The following is a 13168-nucleotide window of genomic DNA, read 5'->3' on the forward strand; positions in this document are numbered from 1 at the left end:
GAAATTATGCATTAGGAAATCAGGTTTCGGTCAGGGAACCAAAGTTATTTTTTTTTATTTCATTATTTTCAGTACTTTGCCACGCATCATTGACTAAGATGTATTTTCAAAGTGAGATCCGAACTCACAATGATGAGGACATTAATGCTTAAAAAGAATGAGTCCTAGGAAATTATTAATTTCTGTATTGTGTGTTCTCCCTCCCTTCCCCCTCACCCCTCTTTGTTTTAGCAAGTCATTTTAAAAGCCACGATCACTGGTCTACTTTTTTGCTTATAGGTCATTTTTGTAGTATTTAAAAAAGGAAAACAACAACAGACTTAGCATTAGAAGGAGATGCTCCAGTTTGTTATGGAACAAATCTGACACAGCAGGAGCATCCCTATTCCCATACCAAACCACTTTGCTGTATAATTTCCATGTTCAGAATGTTTTGAAAGTGACAAAGTGGTGAAGTATGGAGGAGATGACAAAAAATGAGTTATAGATTAAAAAATGGTGGCGATATTGTTTTTATGTAATTTACTGACATTCAGCATTCTTAACTGTGATTCAGGATTCTTGGGCTGAGTGATGATTTGCTAGAAGCAGAACATTGCAAGAGCCACCTCATTTTTCTTACATTTTCCTCAAATTCCATACTGTTCTTTGAAAGAGAAATGAGTACCCCACGTGTACTAACTACGATATCAAGCTGCAAACCAGTATCCACTCAAGGTGATCCGAAAAGGGAATTTAAGTTTGTTTTCTGAGGAGGAAAAGGGGAAAACTCATTTTTAAAAATTTTGAGGAGAGAGAAGGAGAGATCTATTACCAAAAAAACTGCTTTACTTAATGGCTTGAATGGAATTTCTTCTTTTTACTTTAAGCAAGATGAAATATTTAATTTTGATGGAATGTGCAGGCTAACTAAAGACAGGAGAAATGGAAGAATGTAGCCCTGCTGACTATTTTCCAAACTGCTAATTTTTAAAAAGATGATCAAGAAGGAACAAAATATCTCAAGCATGAGATGGTATTGTTGTATTTTCCTTGATGCTTTTATCAAATGTAAAATCATATTAGGATGTTCTCTAACTTAATATCCCTATTCCTTTCAAAATCTCTTTTATTACAGTAGAGAAATAGAACTCTACTGAAGAAATTCCTAGAATGGTGGGATGTGCTTAGAAAAGAAGGGGAAAATCTATTGTTTCTCCTACTGCATGAAATGTAGTTGACTAAGAATCTATCTTTTTTGTGTTTCAGCTCTGGTGATGGCAATTAGGGTGGATATGATATGGTAAGGGGAGGAAAGGTTTTATGGCCATCAGCAAGCTATTTTGTATAAAAAGAGAAGTCACATGTTCCTGCTCTTTCAATAGTTCTTTCCTCCATTTACACATTCCTAAAATGAAAACCACATCCCTTTGCCACTGCTCTCTGGATCTGGTGACTGTCAGGATCCTAGTACTCAAAAATTCATGACCCTAAACACGTAAAAATGGCCTGATCTTCAGTGATCAACCTGTCAATGTGTTGCTACTTTGATGTACTTAGAATAAAATCCTTTTAATTCTAAAATACACACACAAATGGGGAGCTAAGAATTAATTAAATGCATGAGAGATTTTTTCATTCTTGTTACAATTCCACCTCTTAATTTTGTCCTTGGTTGATTTGTGGGAATCATTTGATAATCAATCAACTTTTACTAAGCACCTACTATGTGCCCCACACTGTAATATAGAAACATACGAAGAGATGAGGCCATCTGTAAGACTCTAAGTCAGGAAACTTAATTAAAGAACGCTGATAAGGTCTGTTGTCTCTGAGAGTCCTGAAAAAGGCTAACGACAGAGAGAGACAGACAGAGACAGCATTCAATAAAGAGAGAAAAAGAATCCATCCCACAGTTCTGGAAGAAACTTGGGCATGAGCTCTATTAAGTTCCAGTTAGTGTTGGGGCCTCAGGAAGATTCCAGCCCAGCCCATCCACTGTAACTCAGGTTAGAGAGATCCCAGATCCCTCTACTCAAGGAGCAGTAACTCTGTAGTAGTATCTACCTGAGGAGTAGCAACTGTGTCCCTCTGTAGCATAACTTCCTCTTCATTTTCCAATGTGTCCAACCACAGGGCTGTTCTTCACCTATTGTGGTGAAGTTTGCTGACACCCAGAAGGACAAAGAACAAAGGCGTCTTCAACAGCAGTTGGCACAACAGATGCAACAGCTCAATACTGCCACTTGGGGGAACCTGACAGGCCTGGGTGGACTCACCCCACAGTACCTGGCGGTAAGTGCACAGAAGCATGGTCTCTCGACATCGCAAGTCCTTCAACCCCTCCATGTACTTTAAGATTGCTTTTTTTCTCCTCTTGGTCACTCCAAGAAGTTTGGAGGGGGAGTCTTGTTCATATTTTGTACCCAAAACAATTGTCCAATTCTTGATAGATTGTTAAAGCTCTTAAACTGGGCACCATGGTACTTTTAAATCATTGGCACAAGAGTCGGCTCATGTATTATATAGGTGAGGCAGTATCTCTGAGCTTCTTAGAATCTGAATGGGCCTTAAATTCTAACCTTACTTGCCTCATTCAGGAATTACTTCTACAGCATCCCAAATAAGGAAGCCTTCCAGCTTGGGCTTGAACCTTTATTTCCCTGAAAGCTCACTACCTCACAAAGAAATAAATCATTCCATTTGTAAGACAGCTCTTCTGACTATAAAGTTACTTTATTGAGTCGAGTCAATAAGCCTGCTTTTTGTCAGGGATGCAAAAGAAAGACCCTGCTCGAAAGTTTCCAGCTTGTCTACAAAGATGGCGTGACTTTGTCCAGCGCCATGTTAAAAATCGGCGGGCAGCCAGGTGGAGCAATGGGGTGGAGAGAGCACTGGGACTGGAATCAGGAAGACTTGTCTTCATGAGTTTGAATCTGGCCAAAAACACTTACTAGCTGTGTGACGCTGGGCAAGTCACTTAACGCTGTTTGCCTCAGTTCTTCATCTATAAAATGAGCTGGAGAAGGAAATGGCAAAAAGCTGCATTGTCTGAAACAGTTTCCCTCCAACACCCTTGTCAGGTAGTACAAATATTATAATCAGTGTTTTGCATATGAGGAAACAGAAGTTGAGATTGTCAGTTGCCCAAGGTTAGCCACCTAGTGTCAGAGGCAGGATTTGAATTCCCATCTTCCTTTCCATTAAACCATCCTGTCTTTCAGTTTTTAAAATTTAACAGAGTGGGATGGAACAAGACCCAATTCCTGACCACTAGAAGCTTATATTCTATTGTAATAGAATAAGTGCAGTTGAAAAGTTCAAAGTACCATTAGAAATTTGAGGAGGAAGAGATCATGAGTGGGTGAAGGACAGCAGGGAAGGTTTCCAAGAGAAGCTGCCTCATGAGTTAAACTTTGAATAAGGGCAGAGCAGGGACAGCTAGATGGTGCAGTGCATAGAGTGCCAGGCCTGGAGTCAGAAAGCCTCATCTTCCTGAGTTCAAATCCAGCCTCAAATACTACTAGCTGTGTGACCCTGGATAAGTCACTTAACCCTTTTTGCCTCAGTTATCTCATCTGTAAAATGAGGGGGAGAAGGAAATGGCAAACCACTCCAATGTCTTTGCCAAGAAAACCTCAAATGGGGTCGGACATGACTGAACAATAGCAACAGAGATGGTAATGAAGGCTAGGGAATAATGTGGTAAAAGGTACAAGGACAAGGGAATATAAAATGAATGAGTAGTCCAGTTTGAAACAAATGGCATAAGATAAGTCATGAAAGATAGGTTAGGCTCAAATTGTAGAGGGCCTTGATTGTCAGGCTAAGGATGTTACATGTCATTGTGTACATAATGAAGAGTTATAGTATTTTTAATGGAAAAGTATGAGCAAGATTGCACAGGCAAAAATGTGAAGAATAGATTAGGGAACAGGGTTTAAAATTTCAAAGGAGATCATCTAGTCTGTCTTCTTCCACAGAGTAAGAAATTCAGGCCCAAAGAAGTTAAATACACTTGCCTAGTATACCATGAGAAATAATTAACATTTGGGATTCCATTGAGGAGATACATGAAATCCTGTTCTCAAAGGTTGCTTCCCTATAAGGTAGAGGGATTCTTAAGGTGGCATCCATTGGTAGATTTCAAGGGGTCTATGAACTTAGATGGGGGAAAAAATGCATCTTTTATTTTCACTACCTTTAACAGAATCTTAGTGTTTCCTTCAATTATGCATATAGGCAACAAACATTCTGAGAAGGGGTTTATAGGCTTCAACAAGCTTCAACAAGAGGTCTACAGCACAAAACACAAGAATCCCTGCTGTCAGGTTTCCCCAACATGCAGGAGCTTTACAGCATGACAGAGTGCCTTTGATTACCTTGATCAGCATCACACAAATTCTCAATTATAACATAGTTTTGATTATATCTTTAAAGCATTTATAGATAAATACATAGATAGAGTATACAAACACATTTTTGTGACCTTAGGCACATCATTTTTCTTTCCTAGGCTTTGTTTTCCTCATCTGAAAAATTGGGGGGGGAGGGAGGGAGTGATTTCAGTGATCTCTCAGGGCCTTTCCATATCAAAAACTATAGATTAGATTGATGGTATATCTGTATATTATTGGAACTTTTAAATAAAATGTGGCAGTTCTTGATACATATTCAACTTAAAAATTATGTCTCAAGAAACTGTAAGTATCCAAACTTCACCCAGGGGATATTAGTTCTCTATAGTATGTTTTACAGAGCTCTAAGTAAAATCCTGGAAAATATTTTTAAATGTTCAGTTGATTTTATGGCCCACCAAATACACCAGAATCATAAGTTTAAAATTACTGAATTGAGTGAATCTGTGGTTATTTCTAGGTATAAATTTTTTTAACTTAAAAGGATAGGAATAATCTTTCATATATGCTTAGGCTTCATATACATATAAAACACATAAACTGTGTTTACCTTGCATCCACCATTTTTAGGTAAACTGATAAATGGAGCAAACAATTGATTTTAATGATTGTTTTAAATCACTAAAGTTCATCTATATTTGTTCTAGATTGGTCAAATCAACCAGTACTTTAGGCATGACATGAACAGAACCCCACACACAAACATGCATGTGTGTATGTATACACATATATGTGTCTATATACATATATACTGTGTATATACATATGCATCATTGTATGTATCTGTAGCTTCTTCTATGGGGGCAAGGGAAAATTAATCATTTGTAAAAACTCTCCAGAAACCTCTGGAGGCTTCCTCACAGATACATTATGTTATTTGCAAAGATTCTGAGATATTTATAATCCATTGCTTCGGGCACAGAAGCAACTTCTCCAGAGTTCTGACCAATAAAATGGGCTTTACTATATACCACTAGAGGCCACTGATTTTAAAAGTATGACCCATAGAACCAGGTAATATGGTATGGTGGGGAAAGCACCAACTTTGGAGCCAAGGAACTTGGCTTCAGATTCTGGCTATCAACCAATGTTGGACTAGGCTCCAGGCTTCTGTTTCCTCACCTTTGATCAGTTAAAGGGTTGGATCATCTGTGCCTATGGTCTCTTTCAGCTCTTAAGTTCTCTGACACAGTTTCTTTGTGTGCATGTGTCTGTGTGTAGCTGGTCTGTACAGGTGCTTTTCTAGTGACCCATTAACCAGCAAATCTGTCTTCACAGAGTGACAGAGGAATCTAAACTGGGAGGGAAGATGAGGGGATTAGGGGAATGGACCTTGATTGACAGAGATGAGTTATGGTAACTACTAGACTATAGAGAGTTATAATTAGTCACGCTATGTTGATTTCAATAGATTTAACACCTGGTTGTTAAAAAGAGTAAATTGATTAATTGTTTTAAAGCAGCCATGTTATTGAGTTTCCCCAGTGTCAGTGTGTTTCTTAATAGAGATTAGACATTAATATGGATTTACCGTACCGACTCCAGGGACCAGCAGTCCATCAATAGGCAACAATAGACAAATATGTAAGAGTAAAGGAAACTGCATATGTACATACTCAGTTTCAATTGGAAGGCGCTTAGTGCCAAACTCTGTGGCTCCATATTTGGGGGGCAGGGTGTCATAAAGAGTCAGACATCACTGAAATGACTCAGCAACAACAACAACAAAATTTTTCTTGTTGCGGGGAGCGAAGTGGCACAGTGGGGAGGATGCTGGGCCTGGAATCAGAAAGATTCATCTTCCTGTCTTCAAATCTGGCCCCAGATACTTACTAGCTGTATGACCCTGGGGAAGTCACTTAACCCTGTTTGCCTTAGTTTCCTCATCTGTAAAATGAGTTGGAGAAGGAAATGGCAATTTTTGCTCCAGTATCTTTGTCAAGAAAACACCAACTGGGGTCATGAAGAGTTGGATGTGACTGAAACAACAAACAACAGCTTTTCTTGTATTATTTTTATGACCATGTATTCTTCACTTGCAGCTTCTGCAACAGGCAACCTCCTCCAGTAACCTGGGTGCATTCAGTGGCATTCAGCAAATGGCTGGTAAGTCAAAAAACATGCCTTGACTTCTAGTAATATGGTAATTTCTGAGACCCTGTGGGATCTTAATCATTAATGGTCTTTAGATTAGAGAAGAGGACAGAGCAAGCAAGCTGAGAGATGAAATAGAGAAAAACATTTGATTTGTTACCAGTCAGGATATCAGTTTGATGTAATGGAAAGAATGCTAGATTTAGACAAGGAAATCAGAATTGATTTCAGCATTCACTAGCTCTCTGACCACAGGCAAGTCCATGACTATCTCTGAGCCTCAGTGTCTTTATCTGTATGGAGCAGATTTCTGGGAGCCCACTGATGAAAGGGACCCCAGTGACAACATGGAAAATTGAGATAATCACATTTGCCTCCCCTTGCCTTCTCCACAGGGTTGTAAGGAAAGTGCTTTGTAAACTTTGAAGCACCATAGAAATCTTCACTATTATTAGGCACTTAAATTGGGACCTGCTTTGGGGTTGATCTCACCTCGGGCATTTAAATCTCAAATTCATTACGGTCACAAATTGGGAAGTCTCCTTAGTTGTATCCTCTACCAGCAGCAACGAAGCAACTTTAGGATTACGGAGGGATTTCCAACAAGATTTCTATATCCTGACAGCCAAATTAATGACAGCCCTCCAACATTTTAATAATAGGCAGTCAATAAAAATGTTCTGACCTTCTTAATGAAAGCCAAGATTACAGACCTACCTTTGATACAAGTTTGCAATCCCTTGATAACCACAGACAATTAACTAGATGCCTTTTTGGACTCCAGTACCCGGGTTGACAGAATTGTGCAACAGAAGCTTTTATCTCGAAGTATAATCTTTGGTCTCTAGAAAATCAAAGTGTGACTGTATTTGAAAGCTAGCTCGCTGAAGGATTTCTTTTGGTAATGAGCTGTGCCGGTACTAACTGAGGTGTAGTGATTAGTAAAAGGTCACTCCCACTGTGTGACCTTCCATGCTGATATCCTAACTTAACGTGACGCCAACGAAGGCAGTGTGGGCAATAAATCAGAACACCAATGCCCATTACACCTGCCGCGAAAAGCAGTTAGAAAGCTTTTTCCTTGTTTGATTTCAAAAGGGGCGGGGGAGAGAGATGACAGAATTTGGTATGTGAAAAGCAGATTCAGTTTATTTTAATCATGGACACAGAGAATCAATGAAACAAGACCTAAATGCCCTGAATAAAAGGCCAAGCTTTTTTATCCATCATTACCCTCCTCCCCACCCCAGGAAAAAAAAAAAAAAAAGCCCTGTTTCCTTCATTTCTTTTTCTCCTTCCTCAAAAAAAAAAAAAATCGTGTCTTTGGCCTCAGCCTGTTTCACTTTGAATGAATCTTGAAAGACTTTTAATGAGTATAGATGGGTTTCTCCCCATCAGTGTTCAATTCCAGCATGCCATGATTGCAGTAGCATCACAGACGAATATTAATTTGTTGTCTGACCATCTAAATTGGCCTGTGGATGACAATATTGCTGAATGAATCTCCGTTCCTGAAACCTGCCAGCTCAGTCTACACTCTCTATTGCATTATTTCTGCTCTTAGCATTTGAGCCATCAGAAAAACATATCTTAATGTGATGAAATGAACAAGAGTCATTCAGTAGCATCCTTGTCCTGCAGCTTGGGAACTTGGCCTTGGAGCCCAAAATCATATTTAATATCGAATATCTTTTTAGTTCTGTTGAGTGGACTAGAGAGGCGACAGGAGAACACGTGAGGGGAGTTTTCCAACATAGGAGGGCACGTGATCCAGAGCATAGGTCAGGTGTGTTGTTGCTGCTATTAGCGTGGTTAGTTTTCCTCCAATAGCCTGGCTCTTCCTAGGTCCAATGTTAGGGGTTTTCCTGGTGGGATGACCTGGTGCTTCCGCTGCCACACTTGAATTATGCAGAGAAGGTCACTGGGTCCTGACGCTCCTGCCAAGGGTGTTATTTCCTATGGGTCCAATGGCATGTCATTCTGCATTAGGATGCTGTGCTCCTCTACCTCGCCAACTACAGGTCAGATCATTAGCACTTGCATGCCTCATGTGCTCATTTAAATACTGCGTTTGTCTAGAGGAGTTATTCCATAAGGCAATTCCTTCACTTCATGCCCAGGCTGCTGAGCAGATGGTTAATTTAATGCCACTCTGTGTTTGCTCTGGGCCTTCCAGAATATGCCTTTCTTGAACCTCAAACATCTTAAATTCAATAAACTGAATCTCAATAGGCTGTGAAATCAAATGCAGTACAGTCGTCAATCAGCTCTCATCATTCTATACTTTCCAAATGGTGCGAAAGGGGCTGTAGGTGCTACAGCTCTGCTCAGTTGTTTCTACTAAGAGAAGGGTCATCCTTCCCACAAAGGATTACAGAGTGAGCATCTTCTTGAATATTGTAAGTGTTGGTGTTTTGGTCCTTGCTTTCTAATAAGAGAAAGTTGGACATGTTCCAACTCCTAGCATCCTCTTAAAAAGCTGCAAAGTGAGGTATAATTCTTTACTTTGCCTCTAAAGATAAACCAGTCCTTGGAGGTCAGTCTTGTGGGTTAGTGATGACTGTAGCAAGAGAGACACAGGTTCTCTCCCAGACTTGGTACTTCATTGTGTATTGGGCTTAATACAGCTGCTCAGGTGGCTTCTCTTCAGAGCTCAGATTTAACTGTCGGGGCACTATTAAGACATACTGATGTCTGATGAATAACATTGTGGAAACAAGGCACACCTAGGTCACAGTACCAGGCACCTGGAAGAGCAAGCAACTGAGCAATGAGTAAGCACCTAGTATTTGCCCACCACTGTGCCAGGCACTGGGGGTATAAACACAAAGAATGAAACAATACCAATGCACAAAGGGCTTACATTCTAACAGAGACAAGTGCATCTGTTAGGAATATACAAAATAATTATGAAAAGAATAAATCTAAATAAATACAATGTAATTATGTATAAAGTAATTTGTGGGAGAGAGAAGTACCAGTGGAGGGAACCAAAGAAAGTGGTGCTTTGGAAGAGACAGAGGCTTTGCGGCACAGGCAGGAAAGGCGTAAAACAATCCCCACTCTCAAAGAATATAACTGCAGTCTCTCATGTGAGACAGCCAGTACATAAATAAATGAAAACATGTATCAGTATAAATAGGATAAATACAAAAGGAATCAATTCAAATAAATATAAGGTTGTTAAGGAAGAGAAATATATATTGATTATTGATACATGATGGCAAGGGGGCATATATGTTCAGTTCAATTCAGTAAGCACCTACATAATGGAATGCAATGTATAAAATTTAAGGGGTCGGTTCAGCCAGGAGAATTTCAGCAAAGAAAGTAAAATGTCTTTTTTGAAGCCAACAGTATTTTTGTTATATGCAAGCTTTCATGTCGGAATGGTGTATCTTTCAGGAGACTGAAAGGTTTATAAGCAAGGTGTAAAATGCTTAGTTCCTCTGCAGTAAAGCACTTTGCTGTTTGGGTAGAAAATAAAATCATAGAAAGAAGAAAATAATTTTTAAATGACAAGACACTAAGTAATTGTATCAATAAAAATCAAGAGACATGAGATATGTTTTTCCCTCAATCTCATTATTGCCCTTTCTATTCATAATTAACTTTAAACCTCCATTATTGTTTGGTGAAAAGGGGAACATATATTAAATATAGAACCTAAAAGTAGAAAATGGGCTGAAATCAAATCTTTGTGAACCAAAAGCTTTTAGGTACTTTTATTTATTAGTTTTATATTTCTTTTGAGGTATTCTTTTTGCCCCCTCACAAAACAAAACTTGCTACAAACTCTCCCATTTCTCAAGCAGCTTTGATGTCTGGTTTATTGGAATTTCTGAAACCTCGAAAAGCTCCCTGCTTGTGATGTCTGGCTAAGATTCTGGGGAGGCAGGGATTTGATTTTATCTCTGACTTTTCTGTTGCTTAATTTCTTTATAACATGTTTTATCTCATGGGAAAGTGTTAGGAACATGCTATATAAGTATTAAAAAAAAAACACGAATATGCCATTTCATGCCAACCTGTGTGATCTTGGATAAATCACTCCAGTCTGGGGCCTCTGTTTCTTCCTAAATAAAATGAGAGTAAGGATACTAATAACTTCTGAGGTCTCTCCTAGATCTAAATCTGTGCTCCTGTCATCTCCCTGGGTCACTCTTTCCTCTCCTGTTAATGGGAGAGTTGACCTGAATCCCTTCCCATGACCATAGCTTGTGCCACCCCTTCCCGGCCTCAGGCTACCACACCCAGCCTACCTGTCTCTATGCCACCCTTCTAACCAAACCCCAAACCTGGGCTGATCTGATTCAGCATTTTCAGGTGATTTTGCAGCTAACCATCAACTGAGGCCTGGTAAACTAAACTGCAGTGAAGCTGGCCCGAAGCAAAGTACCAAGTTGTCTGTCTATTATGTGAGTCACAACCTTGGCCATATTTGGGCTCCAGTACTGCTCCTAGGAAATAGAAGGCCAGAAATGTTGATGGGAAAGCTGCATCCACCAAACTCTGGAAACCAACTCGAAATGTATGAACTTGAGGCAGGTTGGGAGGTGGAGGGGCTAAGGAGAAGAAACTTGTTAAATGAATAACAGCGATTCTGGAGCTATCAGTAAAGAGAAGGATACTTGGTAAAGCAGAAAAGGTCTTCCCTCAGCAGTAAGCATCCTTTGATATAGCAGTTCCCAAACTTTTTTATCTTAGGACCTATGTATGCTCTTAAATAATATTGAGCTGCCCCCTCCCAAGAGCTTTTGTTTATGTGGGGGTATACCTATAGATGTTTACTGTATTAAAAATGGAATCATCTTAGTATTACTATGAAAATAATTTTGACCTCACGAACTCCTTGAAAAGGTCTCAGAGACCTGCAGGGGTCTGCAGACCACACTTTACTCTAGAATGAGGGGAATTAAAGACTCAAAAAAATTTCATGATGAGAAAACTTGATTTTTTTTTAAAAGAAAATAGCAAACTTCCTCAAACAAGATAAAAGTAAGTATCGGTTCTCCAAAAGGAATGTAGCAGTATAACAAGTTGAGAAAAGAAGGAAATGGGGGTGGGAAGGGAGTGGAAGAGAGAAAAGACACAATATTCCGCCCTGATCTGAGAGGCTTACGGCTGGGGACAGTACCCAAAGTGACAAAGTAGAATCTTGGACTCACTTATCCCCCTGTTTTACAGAACTTTATCTGTGACAGTCCAATACTACAGAAATTTCCTACCAATGTACTAATAGGCCTTATGAGAATGTTCTATAACCACCCATCTGTCACTTTTTAACAGACCTGATTGGCAAGCACTTGTAACAACTGACATCTGTTCTTCCTTATTGATATGCAGATTTATGGTAATTGCTATGAACAATAAGACACAAAATTACCTAAGGTGAACATTAAATTAAATTTTCATGCCCTTCTCCTTATAAATAATTTTTAAAAAAAAAACTTTAAGTTTCAACCAAGAATAATGTGCAACTGTTTTTGTACCTAATTTCATTGTTTCGTAAAGGGTTTCCTCCTCCTCCATTTGCCAAATAACTAAAGAAAAACTGAACTCCTTTATTACTTTTTGCCAAATTGATATCAGCACTCAGGTGAAATTCATTATAACGTTTTAACCTGCAAGATCTGATTTTTTTTAATCCATTTTTCTTTTCTAATATTGTCAACTTCCTAAGAACCGTAGCAATTTCTTGCTCAGAAGGCGGAAAGGATACTGTCTCTCATTTTAAAAAGGTGCTCTTCCCAGGATGAGCATACTTTCAGGAATTATTTTTGTTTCTTTCTCCTGGAAAGAGAGTCATTTGCTGTATGGGCTTCCACAGCCATAGTGACTACCACTCCGTGTGTGGTGTTCAGAATTTTTGTGTAGCAGTAGTTAAGAGACAGAAAGTGTTACTGGTAGAAAGTAAGTAGAAAGTAAACTGCCAAGGAAGGAGGTTAAAGGGTAGGAAAGGAACAGGAATGGACCCTGCATATACATATGTACGTTTTAGAGAGCTGGAAAGGACACTACTCCAAAGGAAATAATGGCAGCAGTTATCTATTGTGAGGCTGTTTGACTACTTGTGGCACCTTCCCCCACCCTAAGATTGAATCTTTTCTACAGAGAGATAATTCAGATTTAGTAAGTAAAGGGGAGCTGCTTTCTCAGTCCCTGAAGAGGGAACAGTGGAGATTCTGAGACTGTTGGTACAAAAGAAATAGATAATGTGGTGAAATAGAGAAGAATGATTTACTTAAGGAGGATGACCTACTTAGACATGAGGAATGAGAATATAGAATGATGTCATTCAACCTGGAAAGCTTTCTTAGATGATTTTTCTTGTACTTTTTACAAAATTTTCTTTCCTTGAGGAATTCCTCCCTCCTTTCCTCTCTCTCTCTTTCTCTCTCTCTCTCTCTCTCTCACCCTCTTTCCCTCTCTCTCCCTCCCCCCCCCCCACTCCGGCTCACTCTCTGTCTCTGTCTCTCTCCTTCTCTCCTCATTCCTGGCACTCAAAAAATTGCTTGAAAAATTATACAAAATGAGAAAGACTTGGGTAAGATGGTAAGAGAAGCCCAGGCCTGTCAGAACTCTAGAACACTGGGGTATATGGATTCTTTTCATATACCTTTTCAGAGTATGTCTGATAGAAAGAACTAAGAAGTCAGTCAGAGGACAGAGCACTG

The 13168-nt window shown here is 39.3% G+C and overlaps 1 protein-coding gene across 40 annotated transcripts in view; it reads left to right on the forward strand.

The window, feature by feature from the left end:
* LOC138175978 (CUGBP Elav-like family member 2) overlaps positions 1-13168 on the forward strand; it is a 697415-nt gene that overhangs the window by 623873 nt on the left and 60374 nt on the right. For all 40 annotated transcript variants that reach the window (XM_069106622.1, XM_069106621.1, XM_069106593.1 and 37 more), the window contains 2 exons: positions 2116-2274; positions 6440-6503. In XM_069106622.1, coding sequence (XP_068962723.1) covers positions 2116-2274; positions 6440-6503 — 223 coding nt within the window. The remainder of the gene's footprint in view (positions 1-2115; positions 2275-6439; positions 6504-13168) is intronic.

Source organism: Petaurus breviceps, unplaced genomic scaffold, assembly GCF_028583685.1.
Source record: "Petaurus breviceps papuanus isolate PSGF00001 unplaced genomic scaffold, PetGlider_PUasm1.0 80, whole genome shotgun sequence".
Lineage (NCBI taxonomy): Eukaryota > Metazoa > Chordata > Mammalia > Diprotodontia > Petauridae > Petaurus > Petaurus breviceps.